General features: G+C 48.1%; 1 protein-coding gene across 1 annotated transcript in view; it reads right to left on the bottom strand.

The window, feature by feature from the left end:
* Positions 1-13285, bottom strand: part of aldh4a1 (aldehyde dehydrogenase 4 family, member A1) — a 56307-nt gene extending 43022 nt beyond the window's left edge. Inside the window, exons 1-2 of the mRNA XM_072478214.1 lie at positions 13081-13285; positions 10596-10689 (exon numbers count right to left, since the gene is read on the bottom strand). Coding sequence (XP_072334315.1) covers positions 10596-10689; positions 13081-13121 — 135 coding nt within the window. The 5' untranslated portion in view covers positions 13122-13285. The remainder of the gene's footprint in view (positions 1-10595; positions 10690-13080) is intronic.
* Positions 13286-19788: the final 6503 nt, after the last annotated feature.

Below are 19788 nucleotides of genomic sequence, written 5' to 3'. Positions count from 1 at the left end.
TCAGACCGCAGAGAACCCAGCCCACGGATAAATCTTTAAAAATGTAGATGGTTCCTCCACCGTTGATAATGGAAAAAGGATTACAGGATGTGGTATATATGTGGAAGACATGCAGGGACGCGCATTAGAGGAGATATCGCTAAAATTACCAGGTCATTTAGAATCACAGGCAGCCGAGTTAGCAGCCATTGCATACATAGTAGAGCACCCAGATTCTATCCCGACCCCCGCAGATATATATTTGGACAGTTTATATGTCTGTAACAGTTTGATGGAATTCCTGCCCATATGGGAATCTAGAGGATTCATATTCGCCAACGGAAAACCCCTACCCACAGCGCCATTACTGAAGCACATTCTTGAAACAGCTAAAGACCGCAAATATGGCATTATAAAGGTTAGAAGCCATCATCGTTGCTCCCCACCTGGTAACGTAAAAGCAGACGCCCTAGCAAAGGCAGGATCACGACACGGTCACTTTTGGCAAACCCCTCCCCCCGCCCCGAGAGTGCCCCAGTACACGCACTCCAGGTCTCACAGACAAATATCCAAGATTTAGCACAGGCCCAAAAGGCAGACGTCACTCTTCAGCAAATTTTAAACGGTAACTTCACAGCCCCCTACGACAAATTCAAGGACACACTGATGGTATAGGACGGAATTGTATTAAAGAATAGAATTTTATGTGGTCCCTCCCCTAAATTTGCAGGACCCTACTCAATTTCAGATAAAGTAAGTCCCTCGGTATATAAAATAACGTATCCTAATGGAAAGTCAGGATGGTTTCATATCAACCAACTTAAGGTTTATGAAACCCAGTGCAGCCACTCACACCACATCTCCCTGGCAATAGCAGACGATTACGCCCCATCCACTGACAACCTAGTCCGACCCTCCCCCAGCCAGGACAGCACGTCCACCCTACCCCAGCCAGGACAGCACGTCCACCCTACCCCAGCCAGGACAGCACGTCCACCCTCCCCCAGCCAGGACAGCACGTCCATCCTCCCCCAGCCAGGACAGCACGTCCACCCTCCCCCAGCCAGAACAGCACGTCCACCCTCCCCCAGCCAGAACAGCACGTCCACCCTCCCCCAGCCAGGACAGCACGTCCATCCTCCCCCAGCCAGGACAGCACGTCCACCCTCCCCCAGCCAGAACAGCACGTCCACCCTCCCCCAGCCAGGACAGCACGTCCACAGACCCGACCTTGTCCCCGCCCCCAGGAACGACTTTCCACCTTAAACTTGATTCGGACGCTAGCGACAGCGCTCCAGATTTGAAATCAACGACCAATGGCACAACCGCCCAGGCCCCAGTCGCTCCAGCCCCAGGAACGCCTACCAAGATATGTTTGGCCCCTCATACCCCCTTTCATTGCCACAACCAGAGCCACCACCACCGCCCGATGATAGAAATTTGCCATTTGCAGATACCGCCCCTTCTGACCAAAGAATTCCTCATTGGCACCGCGATAACTCTGGTTGATTGATACGGAACGACGATTCGTATCCCACGGCACGAAAATGCCAGACACGAGTTTGGCAACCGGGAGATGGTGATGACTCAGAGTCTGACTCCCGTTATGGTAACCCTTTTACGACACTTTTTGAAATGGAACCCTGCGGCATCCAGATGATGAGAAAAAGGAACCAATTGAAATTTACGGTGTCCTATTTTCTGATGGAGCCTGTCCGCCTTTATTTCTCGAATTTCTTGATACACTTTATTCTTCCGGTTTCAGATGTTTAATTAATGTCGCCTGTCCACTAAATTTCTTGATGCAGTCATGATTACTCGTCTGCACATTCTCGGAGTCCATATGTTACAAACTCTTTCCGCTCGTGTAAGGTCACCCAGGCAGTGGGGTAATGGCACTAATCCCCGACCTGCCTGAGGACCCCCTATGTATTCGGTCAGCTAAGCTCGGGTAGTGGAGCAACGGCACTGATCACAGCCCTACCCGGGGATTCCACCCATTCTTGCCCTGCCGCAGCTCATAAGCACCCAATGTTCCCATCACTGATTTGGAAAAGTTTTTAAAACTCTTTACTGTCTCTGGCAAGTCTTGTTTCCCCTGATCTGTGCCTTTTTTTTTTGCGTGTGGTTTAAAGAATGCTCTTTGCCACAGTCTCTGCACTCAACTTTGGTTTCCAGCGACCCGTCGGTCGTTAATCCCAACTGCTGTTTACATGTTCAACAGACTTGGTTGAAACAAAATTTCAAAATGATGAAATACCCAACAACCAGTCAGTTAGTTGTTCAATAATAGTTTATTTACACACAAGATTAACTCTCACATGCAACATAAAAACACTACAACCTAAATTATACCTGACACTACAACAACCTGTACTTAACTTCAGGCACCCGGCTTTGGCAGGAGAACAAGGCCTTTGTGCGGATAAGGAGTGGCTGGGTCTGGAGAAGTAACTTCGGTTCTGCTGGGCTCATCCGTCTGGTAGCGATCGTTGATATTGAACTTGCGTCTGGTCGTGGTGCTGCAGTTGGCTTCAGGTATAGGCCGGGCCAAAAAGAGTGCCGGTGTGCCAGGGCCAAAAGAGATCGAACACATGGCAGTGTCTCTCTTTATCCTTTGGGGTTTTGCGCTCTTTTGGGCTGTTCTTAGCTTTGAACCCAATAATTCGGCAGGCCTCGATTTGAGCCAATAAAGGGGCGGGTGCCTTGATGGCTGGGAGTGTCCTGAGCGGCCATTGACCTTAGCTGTTTGGGCTTCCTGGGTGAAGGGAGTGGCGCCGATGTGTCTGGAATTGTATCTGATACCCGAGTACCAGTCCTTTGTCCTGATGAAATGGGCCATTAGAATGCAAATCGGCTAGGGGTTTCGATACTGTCTGGTTCTCGGTTAGCAAATATACATTTAGGCTCTGAGTTTGCCTGAATTGGCCATATTTCCCTTGAGTCTTTGCAAGTATCCATGTTTCCTTTGTAAGTGGCCATCCCAGATGGCTACACTCCTTTCACTGGTTAACAGTGATTAGGAGTCCCAGGGAAAGCAACACTCAACTAACGGTAATAAATGTAAAACAGGAGACTATCCTAATAGAAATTAATATATTAACTATTTCTATTTCTACTGCTAGAATCCAGGGGGAATTAAGGCTTCTTCTATTCTAATGGATTAACAATGGAGTCCACAGATTCTATCTATTTTCTGCTATATCATTGTTCCCTCAGTATCTAGAGGTAACGTAGCTTAGTGGGCTATCTATAGATGTATTTTGACAATCCTGTCGAGAAACTAAACTTGATCGTCAACAACTACCCTCGGAGCAGTTCCTATCGGAGGTCAGGAAGCTATAGCTTCAGATATCAACTCCTCAGAGGATAGTTGCGTAACATCATCAAAGAGCCTCTGTTCCTTGTAATAAAACATAGAACATTACAGCGCAGTACAGGCCCTTCAACCCTCGATGTTGCACCGACCTGTGAAACCACTCTAAAGCCCATCTACACTATTCCCTTATCGTCCATATGTCTATCCAATGACCATAGAATGCCCTTAGTGTTGGTGAGTCCACTACTGTTGCAGGCAGGGAATTCCACGCCCTTACTACTCTCTGAGTAAAGAACCTACCTCTGACATCTGACTTATATCTATCTCCCCTCAATTTAAAGCTATGTCCCCTCGTGCTAGACATCACCATCCGAGGAAAAAGGCTCTCACTGTCCACCCTATCCAATCCTCTGATCATCTTGTATGCCTCAATTAAGTCACCTCTTAACCTTCTTCTCTCTAACAAAAACAGCCTCAAGTCCTTCAGCCTTCCCTCATAAGATCTTCCCTCCATACCAGGCAACATTCTGGTAAATCTCCTCTGCACCCTTTCCAATGCTTCCACATCCTTCCTATAATGCGGCGACCAGAATTGCACGCAATACTCCAAATGCGGTCGCACCAGAGTTTTGTACAGCTGCAACATGACCTCATGGCTCCGAAACTCAATCCCTCTACCAATAAAAGCTAACGCACCGTACGCCTTAACAACCCTCTCAACCTGTGTGGCAACCTGTGTGGCAACTTTCAGGGATCTATGTACATGGACACCGAGATCGCTCTGCTCATCCACACTACCAAGAATCTTACCATTAGCCCAGTACGCTGTCTTCCTGTTATTCCTTCCAAAATGAATCACCTCACACTTTTCTGCATTAAACTCCATTTGCCACCTCTCAGCCCAGCGCTGCAGCTTATCTATGTCCCTCTGTAACTTGTAACATCCTTCCGCACTGTCCACAACTCCACCGACTTTAGTGTCATCTGCAAATTTACTCACCCATCCTTCTACGCCCTCCTCCAGGTCATTTATAAAAATGACAAACAGCAGTGGCCCCAAAACAGATCCTTGTGGTACACCACTAGTAACTGGACTCCAGTCTGAACATTTCCCATCAACCACCAACTTTTGTCTTCTTCCAACTAGCCAATTCCTGATCCAAACTGCTAAATCACCCTGAATCGCATACCTCCGTATTTTCTGTAATAGCCTACCGCGGGAACCTTATCAAACTCTTTACTGAAATCCATATACACCACATCAACAGCTTTACCTTCATCCACCTGTTTGGTCACCGTCTCAAAGAACTCAATAAGGTTTGTGAGGCACGACCTATCCTTCACAAAACCGTGTTGACTATCTCTAATCAAATTATTCCTTTCCAGATGATCATACATCCTATCTCTTATAAACCATTCAAAGACCTTGCCCACAACAGAAGTAAGGCTCACTGGTCTATATGAAATGAAAATGAATGAAAATTGCTTATTGTCACAAGTAGGCTTCAAATGAAGTTACATGAAAAGCCCTTGGTCGCCACATTCCGGCGCCTGTTCGGGGAGGCTGGTACGGGAATTGAACCGTGCTGCTGGCCTGCCTTGGTCTGCTTTCAAAGCCAGCGATTTAGCCCTTGCTAAACAGCCCCAAGCTGTTACCGGGGTTGTCTCTACTCCCCTTCTTGAACATGGGGACAACATTTGCTATCCTCCAGTCTTCTGGCACTATTCCTGTAGACAAAGATGACTTAAAGATCAAAGCCAAAGGCTCAGCAATCTCCTCCCTAGCTTCCCAGAGAACCCTAGGATAAATCCCATCCGGCCCAGAGGACTTATCTATTTTCACACTTTCCAGAATTGCTAACACCTCCTCCTTATGAACCTTAAGCCCTTCTAGTCTAGTAGCCTGAATCTCAGTATTCTCGACAACATGGTCTTTTTCCTGTGTGAATACTGACGAAAAATATTCATTTAGCACCTCTCCTATCTCCTCGGGCTCCACGCACAACTTCCCACTACTGTCCTTGACTGGCCCTACTATTACCCTAGTCATTCTTTTATTCCTGACATATCTATAGAAAGCTTTAGGGTTATCCTTGATTCTACCTGCCAAAGACTTCTCATGTCCCCTCCTGGCTCTTCTTAGCTCTCTCTTTAGGTCCTTCCTAGCTAACTTGTAACTCTCGAGTGCCCTAACTGAACCTTCATGTCTCATCTTTACATAAGCCTCCTTCTTCCTCTTGACAAGTGTTTCGACTGCTTTAGTAAACCACGGTTCCCTCGCTCGACCCCATCCTCCCTGCCTGACAGGTACATACTTATCAAGGACATGCAGTAGCTGTTCCTTGAACAAGCTCCACATTTCCACTGTGCCCATCCCCTGCAGTTTTCCTCTCCATCCGATGCATCCTAAGTCTTGCCTCATCGCATCATAATTGCCTTTCCCCGATATAACTCTTGCCCTGCGATATATACCCATCCCTTTCCATCACTAAAGTAAACGTTATCGAATTGTGGTCACTATCACCAAAGTGCTCACCTACCTCCAAATCTAACACCTGTCCTGGTTCATTACCCAGTACCAAATCCAATATGGCCTCGCCTCTCGTTGGCCTATCTACACACTGTGTCAGGAAACCCCCCTGCACACATTGGACAAAAACAGACCCATCTAAAGTACTCGAACTATAGCGTTTCCAGTCAATATTTGGAAAGTTAAAGTCCCCCATAACAATGATCACATGTGCAACTTTGGTCTCCCTAGATGAAGTGCAACAAAGGTTCACCAAACTAATTCCTGGGATGGAGGGGTTGTCCTAGGAGGGAAGATTATTAGGCTTTTATTCTCTAGAGTTTAGAAGAATGTCAGATGGTCAAATTCAAATGTACGCAATTTTTTTTTTTAAATTTAGAGTACCCAATTCATTTTATTCAATTGAGGGGCAATTTAGCGTGGCAAATCCACCTACCATGCACATCTTTGGGTTGTGGGGGTGAAACGCACGCAAACATGGGGAGACTGTGCAAATTCAACACGCACAGTGACCCAGAGCCGGAATCAAACCTGGGACCTCGCGCCCTGAGGCAGCAGTGCTACCCACTGCACCACCCTGCTGCCCACAAATGTACGCAATTCTTACATGACACAACAAGGAAGGTGTAGCTCACTGAAGGTGGTGAATCTTTGGAATTGTCTGTCCCCAAGGCTGTGGAGGTTAAATCAGTGCATTTGTTCAAGACAGAAATCAATAGTTTCCTACATATTAAAAACATCAAGTGCAGGAAAATGGTGTTGATGTACAAGGTCAGCCATGGTCTCATTGGATGGCAGAGCCGTAGTGAAGGGCTGAATGGCATACTCCTACACCTACATGTTCTTATGATTTGATTGTCAGTTCAATCAAGGTAAAGGCTTGCATGGGGGAGGGGGGAGGATTCTTCCTGAAAGTAAACTTATTGCAGTTAATGTCGAAATATGCAGATTAGTGAAAATGGTGAAAGATAGGTGCTAAAATTCAAGATCTGCTTGAAAATTGGAACAATTCTCCAGCAACTGTAAGTATGAGTAATTTTTTACTAGTCATCAGTGCATTCGTAATTTCTATGAAAGGCATTAAATACCTTTGAAATCTCAGTATTTTGGGGAAATACTTTAAAACTTGTGAGTGAGAATATCTATTCTCTCAAAATTACATTCAGTCTCAGAGGAGTACCAATAAGGAAAGTCATAATGCTCAAGAGGTCAGGAGATTTCTGCACAATCAATGTCTAATTCACTGCACTTCAGCAAAATCAAACGTGTTGTGGCACTAAACTATAAGTGTAATCCTTTTATGAGGAGAATGTGGTCCGGTAACGCCCTAGCAATATTCTGTTCTTTATAAAACAGAAAGGGCATTATTTTTGAGAGGAGTCGATTATTGGGAAAGATTGTGGTTAATGTCTTATTTGGAGGATCTATAGAAATGATAATGAGGCCATTAGTTTCTAATATCTTCATCCTTGGGCCATCACCATGTTCAGAATTATATCTAGTGTTTTAGGAGACCTGTTTCAAACCCCAGAGAGGCAGAAATCAGAGTGGTCATACACTTTTTTATTACTTTAGAGTACCCAATTCATTTTTTCTCCAATTAAGGGGCAATTTAGCGTGTTCAATCCACCTACCTTGCACATCTTTGGGTTGTGGGGGCGAAACCTACGTAAACACGGGGAGAATGTGCAAACTCCACACGGACAGTGACCCAGAGCCAGGATCGAACCTGGGACCTCGGTGCCGTGAGACTGCAGTGCTACCACTGCGCCACCGTGCTGCCCCAAAGTGGTCATACACAGTGATCAAGGCTGTGCTATACAGGTGGCACAAGATGAAGCTGGCAAAATCAGTACTATTACCTGGTTACAGTGGCTTACTGCCTGGGGAACGGAGTGTGGTGCAGGGGAGCCTAATAAGATTTGGGGTAGCAAAGGAGTAAACAACAATCTTTAAGTAGTTAAATAAACTACCCATCTGCCAAGAGGATGGAGGCAAATTGTTTCTGCAAAAAATTAAGTTATAAATTTCCAGCACAATTATTTATATTGCGGCGGCACGTGGCGCAGTGGATAGCACTGGGACATCAGCGCTGAGGACCTGGGTTTGAATCCCGGCCCTGGGTCACTGTCCGTGTGGAGTTTGCACATTCTCCCCATGTCTGCGTGAGTTTCACCCCCACAATCCAAAGATGTGCAGGTTAGGTGGATTGGTCACGCTAAATTGGAAAAAAAAAAAATTGGGTACTCTAAACTCTTTATATTGGGTTAGCTGACTTGGCAATGGTATCATAGAATCATAGAATTTACAGTGCAGGAGAAGGCCATTTGGCCCATTGAGCCTGCACCCACCCACTTAAAGAGCACCCTACTTAAGCCCAAGCCTCCACTCTATCCCCGTAACCCTGGAATCCCACCTGACCATTTTTGGACACTGAGGGATAATTTAGTATGGCCAATTCATCTAACCTGCACATCTTTGGACTGTGGGAGGAAACCGGAGCATCCAGAAGAAACCCATGCAGACACGGGGAGAAAGTGCAAATTCCACTGTACTAAAACTATTCTCGTCTTTCCATATGGCCAGGGTATAGGCATGTCACGTTCGGGTTACACTATTTCCTTCAGTTAGAAAATTATTGACCAGATACAGCCATTGTGCCTCGAAAGCACAGCCACCCTACTGCAAAAAATATTTTCCTGGTTATTCATGAATCAGCATTGACGACAGGTGCAAAGGAAGAAATGGGGACAAGCTACTTTCAGTGATTAAAGATCCAGTAAGAAGGCATAAATTCCAGATGGTCACAAAATGAATGGAGGGTAGTAGCATATTTTTCATACATTGAGCTGGGGGAAGAAACAAAACCTAAGGATTTCTAAACAGATAATTAGTTGAGAAAATGTACAAGAAAGTAATAGGAAATGGAACGAAGGAGATAGTCAGTACAGACATGATAGGTCAAATAGCCTACTTCCTGCTGTAAAATATTATGTATCCAAGAATTGCCTGTGGAAATGAGCCCACTTTGCCAATCTGTTCATCAGATTATGGGAAGCTGTAGGATAGAAACACCTTGGACAATTTTTCAATTTATTTAAAGTCAGGAAATTATAAAGTTTAAAATATGTGCTTAGTACATAATGCTGCCCATTATATCTAGAGGACTGGAGTGGAAGGATGCAAACGTTATGCTGCAGCTTTACAAAACGCTGGTTAGATCCCCTTGGGTATTGTGGCTTTGGAGGGAGTGCTATCTAGGTTTCTAAGAATGAGAATGAAATTCAGGGGACAAGTTTTGGGATTATACAAATTAGGCCTGGTTTCTCTAGAATTTAGAAGGTTAAGGAGTGATCTGATTGAAGTCATCAAGATATTAACAGGAAAAGACAGGGTAGATAAATAAACTATTTCCATTGGTTGAAGATTCTAGAACTAGGGGGCACAGTCTAAAAATCAGGGCCCGACCATTGAGGAGAGATATTGGGAAGCACTTCTACACATAAAGGGTGTTCGAGATTTGGAACGCTCTCTTCACAAATGGCAATTGATGCTCAATGTTAATTTAAATCTGAGATAGTTCTTTTTTGTTCAGCAAAGGGCAGCCATGATCTCATTAAATGGGGGAGCAGACTCAAGGGGCTAAATGGCCTACTCTTATAATTCATGAAGAAAAAAGTATTTAACAGATATAATTTGAAATGGGAGTGTAGTGTATGGCACTGGACCAAAAACTTGGAATGGCAGGTTATGAAAATGAATTTAGCTTGTGGGCTAGGATCAGAACAAGACACAAGTAACTATGATGTTCCCACAACGCCTACAGTTCAACCCTACAAGTTGATATTCCAGTACTATATCACATTATAGCTTCTAAATGCTGTTCTTTATGAATTGATACTTAGCACAAGTTTCGAACATTATCATTTTCTGATATTTAAATCAATTTTAAAATTGCTCAAGGTTTTTATCCTACAACTTTCAATAAGCAACATTGTCCAAGTGAGCTCATTCCCGCAGGCAATACATAGAAAGGAGGCTATATGATCCAGCTGGTCTGCACCGACTATCCTCTTGTTCCACCTTATAAATGTTCTGTGAAGTGGCCACTCACTATAGTGTTCAAAGGTAAGGAAGGAAATTAGTGGTCATGGATGCATATTTTTAAAAATAAATTTAGAGTACCCAATTATTTTTTTTTCCCAATTAAGGGCCAATCCACCTAACCTGCACATCTTTGGATTGTGGGAGTGAAACCCACGCAGACGTGGGGAGAATGTGCAAACTCCACAGTGACCCAGGGCCAGGATTCGAACCCGGGTCCTCAGCGCCGTAGTCCCAGTGCTAACCACTACGCCACATGCCACCCCTGATGGGTGCACTATTATCACACGGACTGCAGCAGTTCAAGAATTCAGTCCACCACCATTTTCTTGCCAACAAATAACGATTTAACAACAAATGCGGCCTTTGGAGCAACACCTACATTCCCGGAATGAATTTTTAAAATTCAAAGTTGTGATAAACCCTACTGGACTGATAACATTGATGCAAATAGGCTGAATACAAGAAGGTCCACAAGTCCCAATGTATACATGTTGGTGTGCTAGGATGCACTTCGTTTTGAAAGCAATTCCATTGTTCATTTTATTATTTTGTGCATCCGTTTAACTGTCATGTTGATGTGGTTTTGTACTTGTTGGAATTTTATTCATTCATGCTTTAAGTTACACAAGATTCTTTTTTAAGTAAAACTTGTGACCAAACCTTATCCAGGGCTTGTCGTTCTGAGCTTCCTTGCTTGAAATCGAAGACTGGTTCATTCTTCACAGCTATTGGAGCTGTGTGTTGTAACCGGAGCCTGCAAATGGTTGCAGACAACAATTATACCACAAACAATTGTTGACATTTAAACGTGACAGAGCCATCGCCATTGACACCCACACAAATTCAATCCCCTCTCCAACACATTGGGCACGTTTCTCCGGCCGCGTTGTGCTCTTGCTTGAGTGCAACGCGGCTGGAGAATCTCAAGAAAGGCCTCCAGCGAGCCTCCCGACAGGCTCCACGCCTCCCGAGATTCTCCAAAGTCCCATGAGATATCGGAGTCGTGCCACAAATGGGCTTGACCAAACGTCACTCATGGAAGTAGGTCGTAAACCTACTTAAGACCTACCGTGCTCGGGACACACAGGCCTCCCTTGATTCTCCGGCCCCCCCAGGGAGGCTTCAGCTGGGCGCCGATCGGTGCTGGTCCAAACAAACGTTGTTCAGACAGAACGGCAGCTGAGGCTCTCCCAGGCCATCTGTGGTCAGGGTGGCTCCCTGGCCCTTCCCCTGGAACGCAGTGACATTGATCCTGCCCAGCTGGCACCTTGGCACTGCCACCCTGGTAATTCCAGTGCCCGGATGACACTGCCAAGCAGCAGGAGCACTGCCTGGGTGGCACTGCCAAGGGTCAGAGGGCAAGGGGGCCATGCCCATGAAATGAGGGTGGAGAGGGAGTTTGGTGGGAGAACGCAGGGCAGGTAAGTTTGGGCCTCTGGGAGGTTGGAGGGGTGATGGGCGGGGGTCCTCGAAGAGAGGAGACTTGGGGGGGTGCTGAAGAGCAGGGACTCCCAGTGATCCCTCACTTGGGGGAATTTGGGGTAGTGTCCTTGTGTGTGGGGGGTGACATTGCCCATGGGGGGGGTAAGCTCACTTAGAGATTGGGCCACCCTTTCAAAATGGCGGCTTGATCTCAGAGTTCAGCTCCCCAGTGCCAATAGCTGCCCAGTGCTAAAAGAAAATTCTAAGTGTGGGCTAAACTGATGAGAAATTCCCCAGAGCCCAAAAACGTGATTAAAGAGTAATTGAATAGCGGTGGGGAACTCGTCGGCAGGAAACCTCCCGCCATAACCTTTTGGGGGGAGAATTGCGCCCATAGTCTCAAGTTGAACTAGGCTACTTGCAATCTCAACACCCTGCGAGACCCTGAGCTGAGATCTGACCCAATATCCTCCCTGTCTCAAGGTCTGGTTACTTTTAGCTCTGTGCATATCATTTGCTTTTATTGCTGCCTCAACCACCCTGCTGCTGAAAGACTCATCTATGTCCACGTTGGGCAGCACGGTGGCACAGTGGTTAGCATTGCTGCCTCACGGCACCGAGGTCCCAGGTTCGATCCCGTCTCTGGGTCATTATCATTGTGGAGTTGGCACATTCTTCCTGTGTTTGCGTGGGAAGCTGGCCAACAATGCATCAAAAGAGGCATGATTAGGGTTTCAGGGTGCAGCACGGTGGCGCAGTGGTTAGCATTGCTGCCTCACGGCGCCGAGGTCTCAGGTTCGATCCCGGCTCTGGGTCACTGTCCGTGTGGAGTTTGCACATCGTTTGCGTGGGTTTCACCCCCCCACAACCCAAAAATGTGCAGGGTAGGTGAATTGGCCACACTAAATTTCCCCTTAATTGGAAAAAAAAAATAATTGGGTATTCTAAATTTATTTTAAAAAATGATTAGTATTTCAGTAGATCAACTGCCAGGCTGGACTAGAATCCCTACAGTGTATCGGCCCATCAAACTTGCACCGACCCTTCGAAAGACCACCCTACGTAGGCCCAATCCCCTGCCCTATTTCTGCAACCACAAGGGGAAATTTAGCATGGTCAAACTAAACTGCACATCTTTGGACTGTGGGAGGAAAGCCACGCAGACACGGGGAGAATGTCCAACTCCCTCAGAGATAGTCGCCCAAGGTCGGAATTGAACCCCCTATTCCAATGTTTAGCTGGTTGGCCTACCCTCGCTATCCTGACCGAATTCCCTGACCCGACTTTTCATCGTTCCTCACAAAAATCACCTTCTTTTGCTCAAAGTGCCTCATAATTATATTTTGGCAGTGTTTCTATGAGCGACCTCGAGAGATCAGTGAAGCAGCTACGGGGGGAGCCCATGTTTGCAAGGTGCTGCCTCAACCCAATCCTCGGTAGCTGCTTCACTGATCTCCCAAGGTCGTTCATCGAAACACTGCCAAAATATAATTATGAGGCGCGTTTCGCGTGTTTCAACAACGAGCCGATTTCCCCCCACTCCCCGCTCGGGGGGGGACCCCAGTCAAAGCCGGTGCCGCGCTTTCCTTCACCGGCCCGCCGTCCACACCCGGCCCGGCCGCCGTGGGCTGCTCGAGGAGTCTCTCCGTGTCCCGGCACCGGAGAGCCGCGGGCAGCTCAGGGCCCACTCCCCTCACACTCACTCACTGCCCCTCACACTCACCCGAAGCGGCTCTTCAGCAGAAGCCGCCGGAGACCCAACATGGCGCCCGCTCCCTTCTGGGCGGACAGGTTGTCCCGAGACTTTAATCTGAGGGCCGCTTGGCTAATTGTCCCCGTTATTCTTTTCTTAAATTGTTGCGGGGCTCTCGCAGCAACCTGCGGGACAGCCTCCAATGTTGGCGCCAATCCGATGGACTGACTGGGGGGGGGCGGAATGGCCTCCTGGTGAGAAGGACCTGCCCCCTGGTTTCCTAATCCGAGAGCAAATTCTGAAGGGGGAAAGAGTAAAATTCAGCTCTGCAAACACCAGTAGAGATGTAAACAGAACTAATGTTTCACAAAAGAGAGTATCCCTTATGCCCACCTGTCTCGTCCAAAAGACGCTGTCAATGCAGCCTTGAGGGTCAGTCAAGGTTTTTGTGTGATTTGAACACACCAGCCATGTGGTGACACTGAGGACCTTGGACTGGGGCTCCAGAGCCATGGTCAAGGTCAGTTATGGCGTACCAGGTGTTAAACCGGGAAGCTGCCAACCAAAGCAACTGTGCAACCGCCTGGACCCAGATTGTCAGCCCCCACTATCCAGGACTCTCTGTTTTTGCAAACCACGACCCATTTCAATCATCCCTTCTCAAAAACACTCCCATGTGTAGTTACTTCCCAAATGCGTGCCCGTTCCCTCAAGAATATGGTCCCTATTGAAGTCACAAATAACACCCCATGTAACTGTCACCATGGTAAACTATCTCTCCTCATCCTTCGTAAACTGATGAATGTAGGAATTTCAGATTTCGGTGTTAAGTAATTTGGGCATTCTGAATTCTCCCTCTGTGTGCCCAAACAGGCGCCGGAATGTGGCAACTAGGGGTTTTTCACAGTAACTTCATTGCAGTGTTAATGTAATGGTAATGGTGGGGGATTAAGAGGGGACAGCGGGAGCATTGGGTGTCGCTCTGTGCCGATGACCTCTTGCTGTATGTTTCGGATCCGTTGGAGAGTATGGGAAGGATTATGTGCCTGCTGGGGAGGTTTGGATGGTTCTCAGGGTACAAGAAGAATGTAGGGAAAAGTGAGGTATTCCCGGTGAATGAGCTGGCACAGTGGGCTAATTTAGGGGGGTGCCATTTACGGTAGCGAGGGATAGGTTCAGGTATTTGGGGATTCAGATAGCGAGGTAATGGATGGGGCTCCATAAGTGGAACTTAACAAAGCTGGTGGAGGAGGCTAGGGAGGATCTTAGGAGGTGACACACACTGCACTTAACGCTGGCGGGGGTGGGGGTTCAAGTGGTGAAAATGAATATTCTGCCGATGTTCTTGTTTATCTTTATACCAAAGGCCTTTTTTCGGAAAATGGACACGATCATTTCTGACTTTGTATGGGCGAGAAGGTGCCGAGGGTGGGGAGGACCCTGCTACTGAGGAAGCAGGGGGGTTGGCGTTGCCGAACTTGCTTCATTATTATTGGGCGGTGAATGTGGACAAGGTGCGGCAGTGGTGGGAAGGAGAAGGGGTAGAGTGGGTTTGGATGGAGGAGGAATCTTTAGAGGAGCCCTAGTTTGAGGGTTATGGTGACAGCAGTGTTGCCAATGGCTCCGAGTAGGTATTCAAGGAGCCTAGTGTTGCAGTCCACAGTGAAGATATGAAATCAGTTGAGGGGGCATTTGAGGGTGGAAGGGATGTTGGTGCTAACGCCGCTGTGCGAGAATCAAGGGGGGTGAGTTCTGGTATCTGCAGGTTAGGGACTTTGCGCGAAAGGTCTGGAGGAGGTTCCCTAGGTCGCGGGAATACACCCTGCTGGAGTGACTGCTGCTTCTGGGTGTGGAAGGGGAGGGAAGAATTGGGGATATATATAAGTAGCTGGAGGAGCAGGGAGGCGAGCGTGTGTTGAAGATCAAGGAGAAATGGGAAGCGGAGTTGGGAGGAGAGATCAATTGGGGAGTATGGAGTGAGGCACTGCGTAAGATAAACGGGATCTTCTCTTGTGCAAGGATGACCCTGATACAGTTTAAGGTGGTGCACAGGGTGCATATGACTCGGGCAAGAATGTGTGGGTTATTTTGGGGGTAGCAGATGAATGTGAGAGGTATGGGCGGGGGCCACCGAATCATGCGCTCATGTTTTAGGGTTGCGAAAAATTGGGAAGATTCTGGGAGTGTTCGCGGTCTAAGCCAGGATACTGGAGGAGGAGGTGGACCCGGACCCTTTCGTGGCAATATTTGAGGTTTCAGAGAAGCCGGAGCTCATGGAGAGGAGGAAGGCCGATGTCTTGGCCTTCGCCTCTCTGATTGCACGGCAGCAAATTTTGCTGGAGTGGCGGTCGGCATCGCCACCGGGGGCAGAGGCTTGGTGGATGACCTGTACGACTTCCTGCGATTAGAGAAGATAAACTATGAGTTAAGGGGCTCTTCGGGGGGGTTTAGGAAAGGTGGGGGATGTTTGTGAACGTGTTTTAGGGGCTGTTCGTCGTGGGGGAGGGTGCGGTGAAAAAGGGGAAAAATCTGTACAGACTGTATAGTTGATTGTTGGGAAGTATGTTTCCCGGGGTGTTTATTCGCTGTAACCTGTTTTGATACATGTTTGTAATAAAAGGCATTTTAAGAATAAAGTTAATGTCCCCCCCCCCCAGCCGACTAGCCATCTCCTGTTTTCGGCCAGTCCCGTGCCCGCACCTCCCGCACCCTCCAGTCCCCCAGACGGGGGACCCCCGCCCTGACCACCTCTTCTGTTTTCAGTTCCCCCTCGGCCAATGCAGCAGCAACCCTATTTCCCCCCCCCTCTCCCCCCCCCGCTAGATCCGTATCTAGCTCTTTTGCTCCCCCCATAACACTCCCGTAAGTCAGCTGACACCTGCTGACCCCAGCTTCCCCCGCCTTCCCGTTGAGCCCCCCCGTGTGGAAATCCCCCCTCCTCCTCCTCCCCAGCAATCGGTGTGTGCTCCTCCATCCCCCCCCCCCCCCCCCTCCGTCCTTCCCTAACGCGGGAAAAAGCCTGCGCTTTCCTGAGCCAGCCCCACCCACTTTGGCGCAGCTCCTGTTGCGGCCTTATCCCAATTCCCCCATCCCCGGGCCTCCCCTTCCTACAGCACCAGCGCCCACATTCCCCACAGTCTCCCCATCAGATCTCTTCCCCCATCCCCATCCATCGCCCCACCCGTGGAACATTCCTTACGCATATATAAAACCCTGTATACAACCGACATCCCCCCCACAACCATAGACCCTCAGTTTGAGTCCAACTTTTCTGTTTGTATAAAGGTCCAAGCCTCTTCAGGCGTTTCAAAGTAATGGTGTCCACCCTGAAATGTGACCCACAGTCGCGCTGGCTGCAGCATTCCGAATCTCACCCCCTTCCTATGCAGCACCGCCTTGGCCCGATTAAAACCAGCTCTCTTTTTTGCCACCTCTGCACTCCAGTCCTGATAGATTCGGATCACCCCATTCTCCCACCTGCTGCTCCGTTCCTTCTTGGCCCATCTCAGGACACACTCTCTGTCCACGAAACGATGAAACCTCACCACTGCCGCCCTTGGCGGCTCGTTGGCCTTGGGTCTCCTCGCCAGGACCCGATGAGCCCCATCTAGCTCCAGGGGACTTGGAGAGGCCTCCGCACCCATCAGCAAATGGAGCATCGTGCTCACATATGCCCCGGCATCGGCCCCCTCCACCCCTTCAGAGAGACCCAGAATCCGAAGATTCTTCCTCCTTGACCTGTTCTCCAGGTCCTCGAATCTTTCGGCCCACCTCTTGTGCAGCGCCTCGTGCGCCTCCATCGTCACCGCTAGGCCCAAGATCTCGTCCTCGTTCTCGGTGGCTTTTTCCCGCACCTCTCGGATCTCTACCCCTTGGGCCTTCTGGGTCTCCTTCAGCCCCTCGATTGCCATCAGTAGTGGCGCCAGCACCTCTTTCTTAAGCTCCTCCACGCAGCGCCTGAGGAACTACTGCTGCTCCGGACCCCATGCTGCTCAATCTCCGCCCTCCGCCATCTTGTTTTACCTCCTTTGTTTCTTTCGCTGCTCCAAAGCCGCTTCTTTTACCGCTCCACTTCTGGTCCACTCCATATACTATGGAAGGGGGACCTGCTCTCACCTTCCCACACGGGAAGTCATCGAGAAATTTCCGTTGGGGCTCCTCTGGAGAGCCCAAAAGTCCGTTCTAGCGGGAGCTGCCGAAATGTGCGGCTTAACTCCGCATCGCCGCAACCGGAAGTCACCAACCGGCAAACCTTTGGGACCCACGCTGGCTAATGTTTGCGACCTATGCCGGCTGACCTTAGTGACCCATGCTGGCCGACCTTCGCGACACACATTATTGCTTACCTTTAATGTGGCAGGTGGGCCTGCTTGGTCCTCACGATCTCACTTGCTTTGTCATTCAATGTTACATTTCTACGAAGGACTTCAGCTGACGATTTAAGTTCTCACTGCATCCTTTGAAAAAAATCAAGAGATTTGTCCTCGAACTCGCATGCTTAGTCTTCAAATGCCTTTGAAGATTTGAAGGTTTAAGCTTTTCATTTGCCAGTAGTTTCCTGCACATAACACACATGGGCTTTGCATCCTGATTTGCATTAGCATAATTAAAGTCACACCTCAATAAATCACCTTTCTATTGTTTTGTTCCCGATTTCAGTTTCTTCTTAATTGTTTGTTCACCAGAATCTGGAGCTCTGCCTACAGCTCACACCAGTACTGCTTTGTTCTGCCGTAGACTCTTCCAAGAAGCTCTCTTCACAGATTCAATTGTGAAGCGCATCACCTCCATGCTCCCAGAACGCCTTGATCCACTGCAATTCGCATACCGCTGCAACCGGTCCACATCAGACACCATTTCCCTAGCCCTACACTCATCCCTAGAGCATCTCAAAAACAAGGACTCCTACATTAGACTCCTATTTATTGACTACAGCTCCGCCTTCAACACCATAATCCCAGCCAAGCTCATATCAAAGCTCCAAAACCTAGGACTGGGCTCCCCTGCAACTGGATCCTCGATTTTCTGACCAACAGACCACAATCAGTAAGAATGAACAACAACACCTCCTCCACAATAGTCCTCAACACCGGCGCCCCGCAAGGCTGCGTACTTAGCCCCCTACTCTACTCCCTGTACACACACGACTGCGTGGCAAAACTTGGTTCCAACTCCATCTACAAGTTTGCTGACAATACGACCATAGTGGGTTGATCTCGACTAACGATGAGTCCGAATACAGGAGGGAGATAGAGAACCTAGTGGAGTGGTGTAGCGACAACAATCTCTCCCTCAATGCCAGCAAAACTAAAGAGCTGGTAATTGACTTCAGGAAGCAAAGTACTGTACACACCCCTGTCAGCATCAACGGGGCCGAGGCGGAGATGGCTAGCAGTTTCAAATTCCTAGGGGTGCACATCTCCAAAAATCTGTCCTGGTCCACCCACGTCGACGCTACCACCAAGAAAGCACAACAGCGCCTATACTTCCTCAGGAAACTAAGGAAATTCGGCATGTCCACATTGACTCTTACCAACTTTTACAGATGCACCATAGAAAGCATCCTATCAGGCTGCATCACAGCCTGGTGTGGCAACTGCTCGGCCCAGGACCGCAAGAAACTTCAGAGAGTCGTGAACACCGCCCAGTCCATCACACGAACCTGCCTCCCATCCATTGACTCCATCTACACCTCCCGCTGCCTGGGGAAAGCGGGTAGTATAATCAAAGATCCCTCCCACCCGGCTTACTCACTCTTCCAACTTCTTCCATCGGGCAGGAGATATAGAAGTCTGAAAACACGCACGAACAGACTCAAAAACAGCTTCTTCCCCACTGTCACCAGACTCCTAAATGACCCTCTTATGGACTGATTTCATTAACACTACACCCTGTATGCTTCATCCGATGCCAGTGCTTATGTAGTTACATTGTATATGTTGTGTTGCCCTATTATGTATTTTCTTTTATTCCCTTTTCTTCTCATGTACTTAATGAGCTGCTCGCAGAAAAATACTTTTCACTGTACCTCGGTACACGTGACAATAAACAAATCTAATCCAATCCAATTGGGAGATCCTGGCCTGTTGTGTCTCTGGCCCTCTCTTCCTTATTACAAAATAATCCATCTTCAGTTCTTCACACAGTCCTGTTGCTTGCTTGCTGGCAGCTACAACATGGAGGAATCTCTCCACCATGATTTTGTGCCCGAAGCACAGATGTACAGGGCTCATGGTGTCAGTGTATGTGCTGAACTCGTGACCTTGTCTTTGATGGAAAGATTCGATCGTTCATATTTAGACATAGACATAGACTTTACAGTGCAGAAGGAGGCCATTCGGCCCATCGAGACTGCACCGGCTCTTGGAAAGAGCACCCTACCCAAGGTCAACACCTCCACCCGATCCCCATAACCCAGTAACCCCACCCAACACTAAGGGTAATTTTGGACACTAAGGGCAATTTATCATGGCTAATCCACCTAACCTGCACATCTTTGGACTGTGGGAGGAAACCAGAGCACCCGGAGGAAACCCACGCACACACGGGGAGGATGTGCAGACTCCGCACAGACTGTGACCCAAGCCGGAATTGAACCTGGGACCCTGGAGCTGTGAAGCAATTGTGCTATCCACAATGCTACCGTGCTGCCTCTCTTATTTACTTTGAAACTTTATTTTCAATACCTGATTTTTCAAAGTTTATGACTATTTACTACTGAAAATTTAAACAATTACA

This window comes from Scyliorhinus torazame, chromosome 16 (assembly GCF_047496885.1).
Source record: "Scyliorhinus torazame isolate Kashiwa2021f chromosome 16, sScyTor2.1, whole genome shotgun sequence".
In the NCBI taxonomy this organism is placed as follows: domain Eukaryota; kingdom Metazoa; phylum Chordata; class Chondrichthyes; order Carcharhiniformes; family Scyliorhinidae; genus Scyliorhinus; species Scyliorhinus torazame.
Note: the sequence above shows the minus strand (reverse complement) of the source record. Positions and strands in the feature narration are given on the sequence as shown.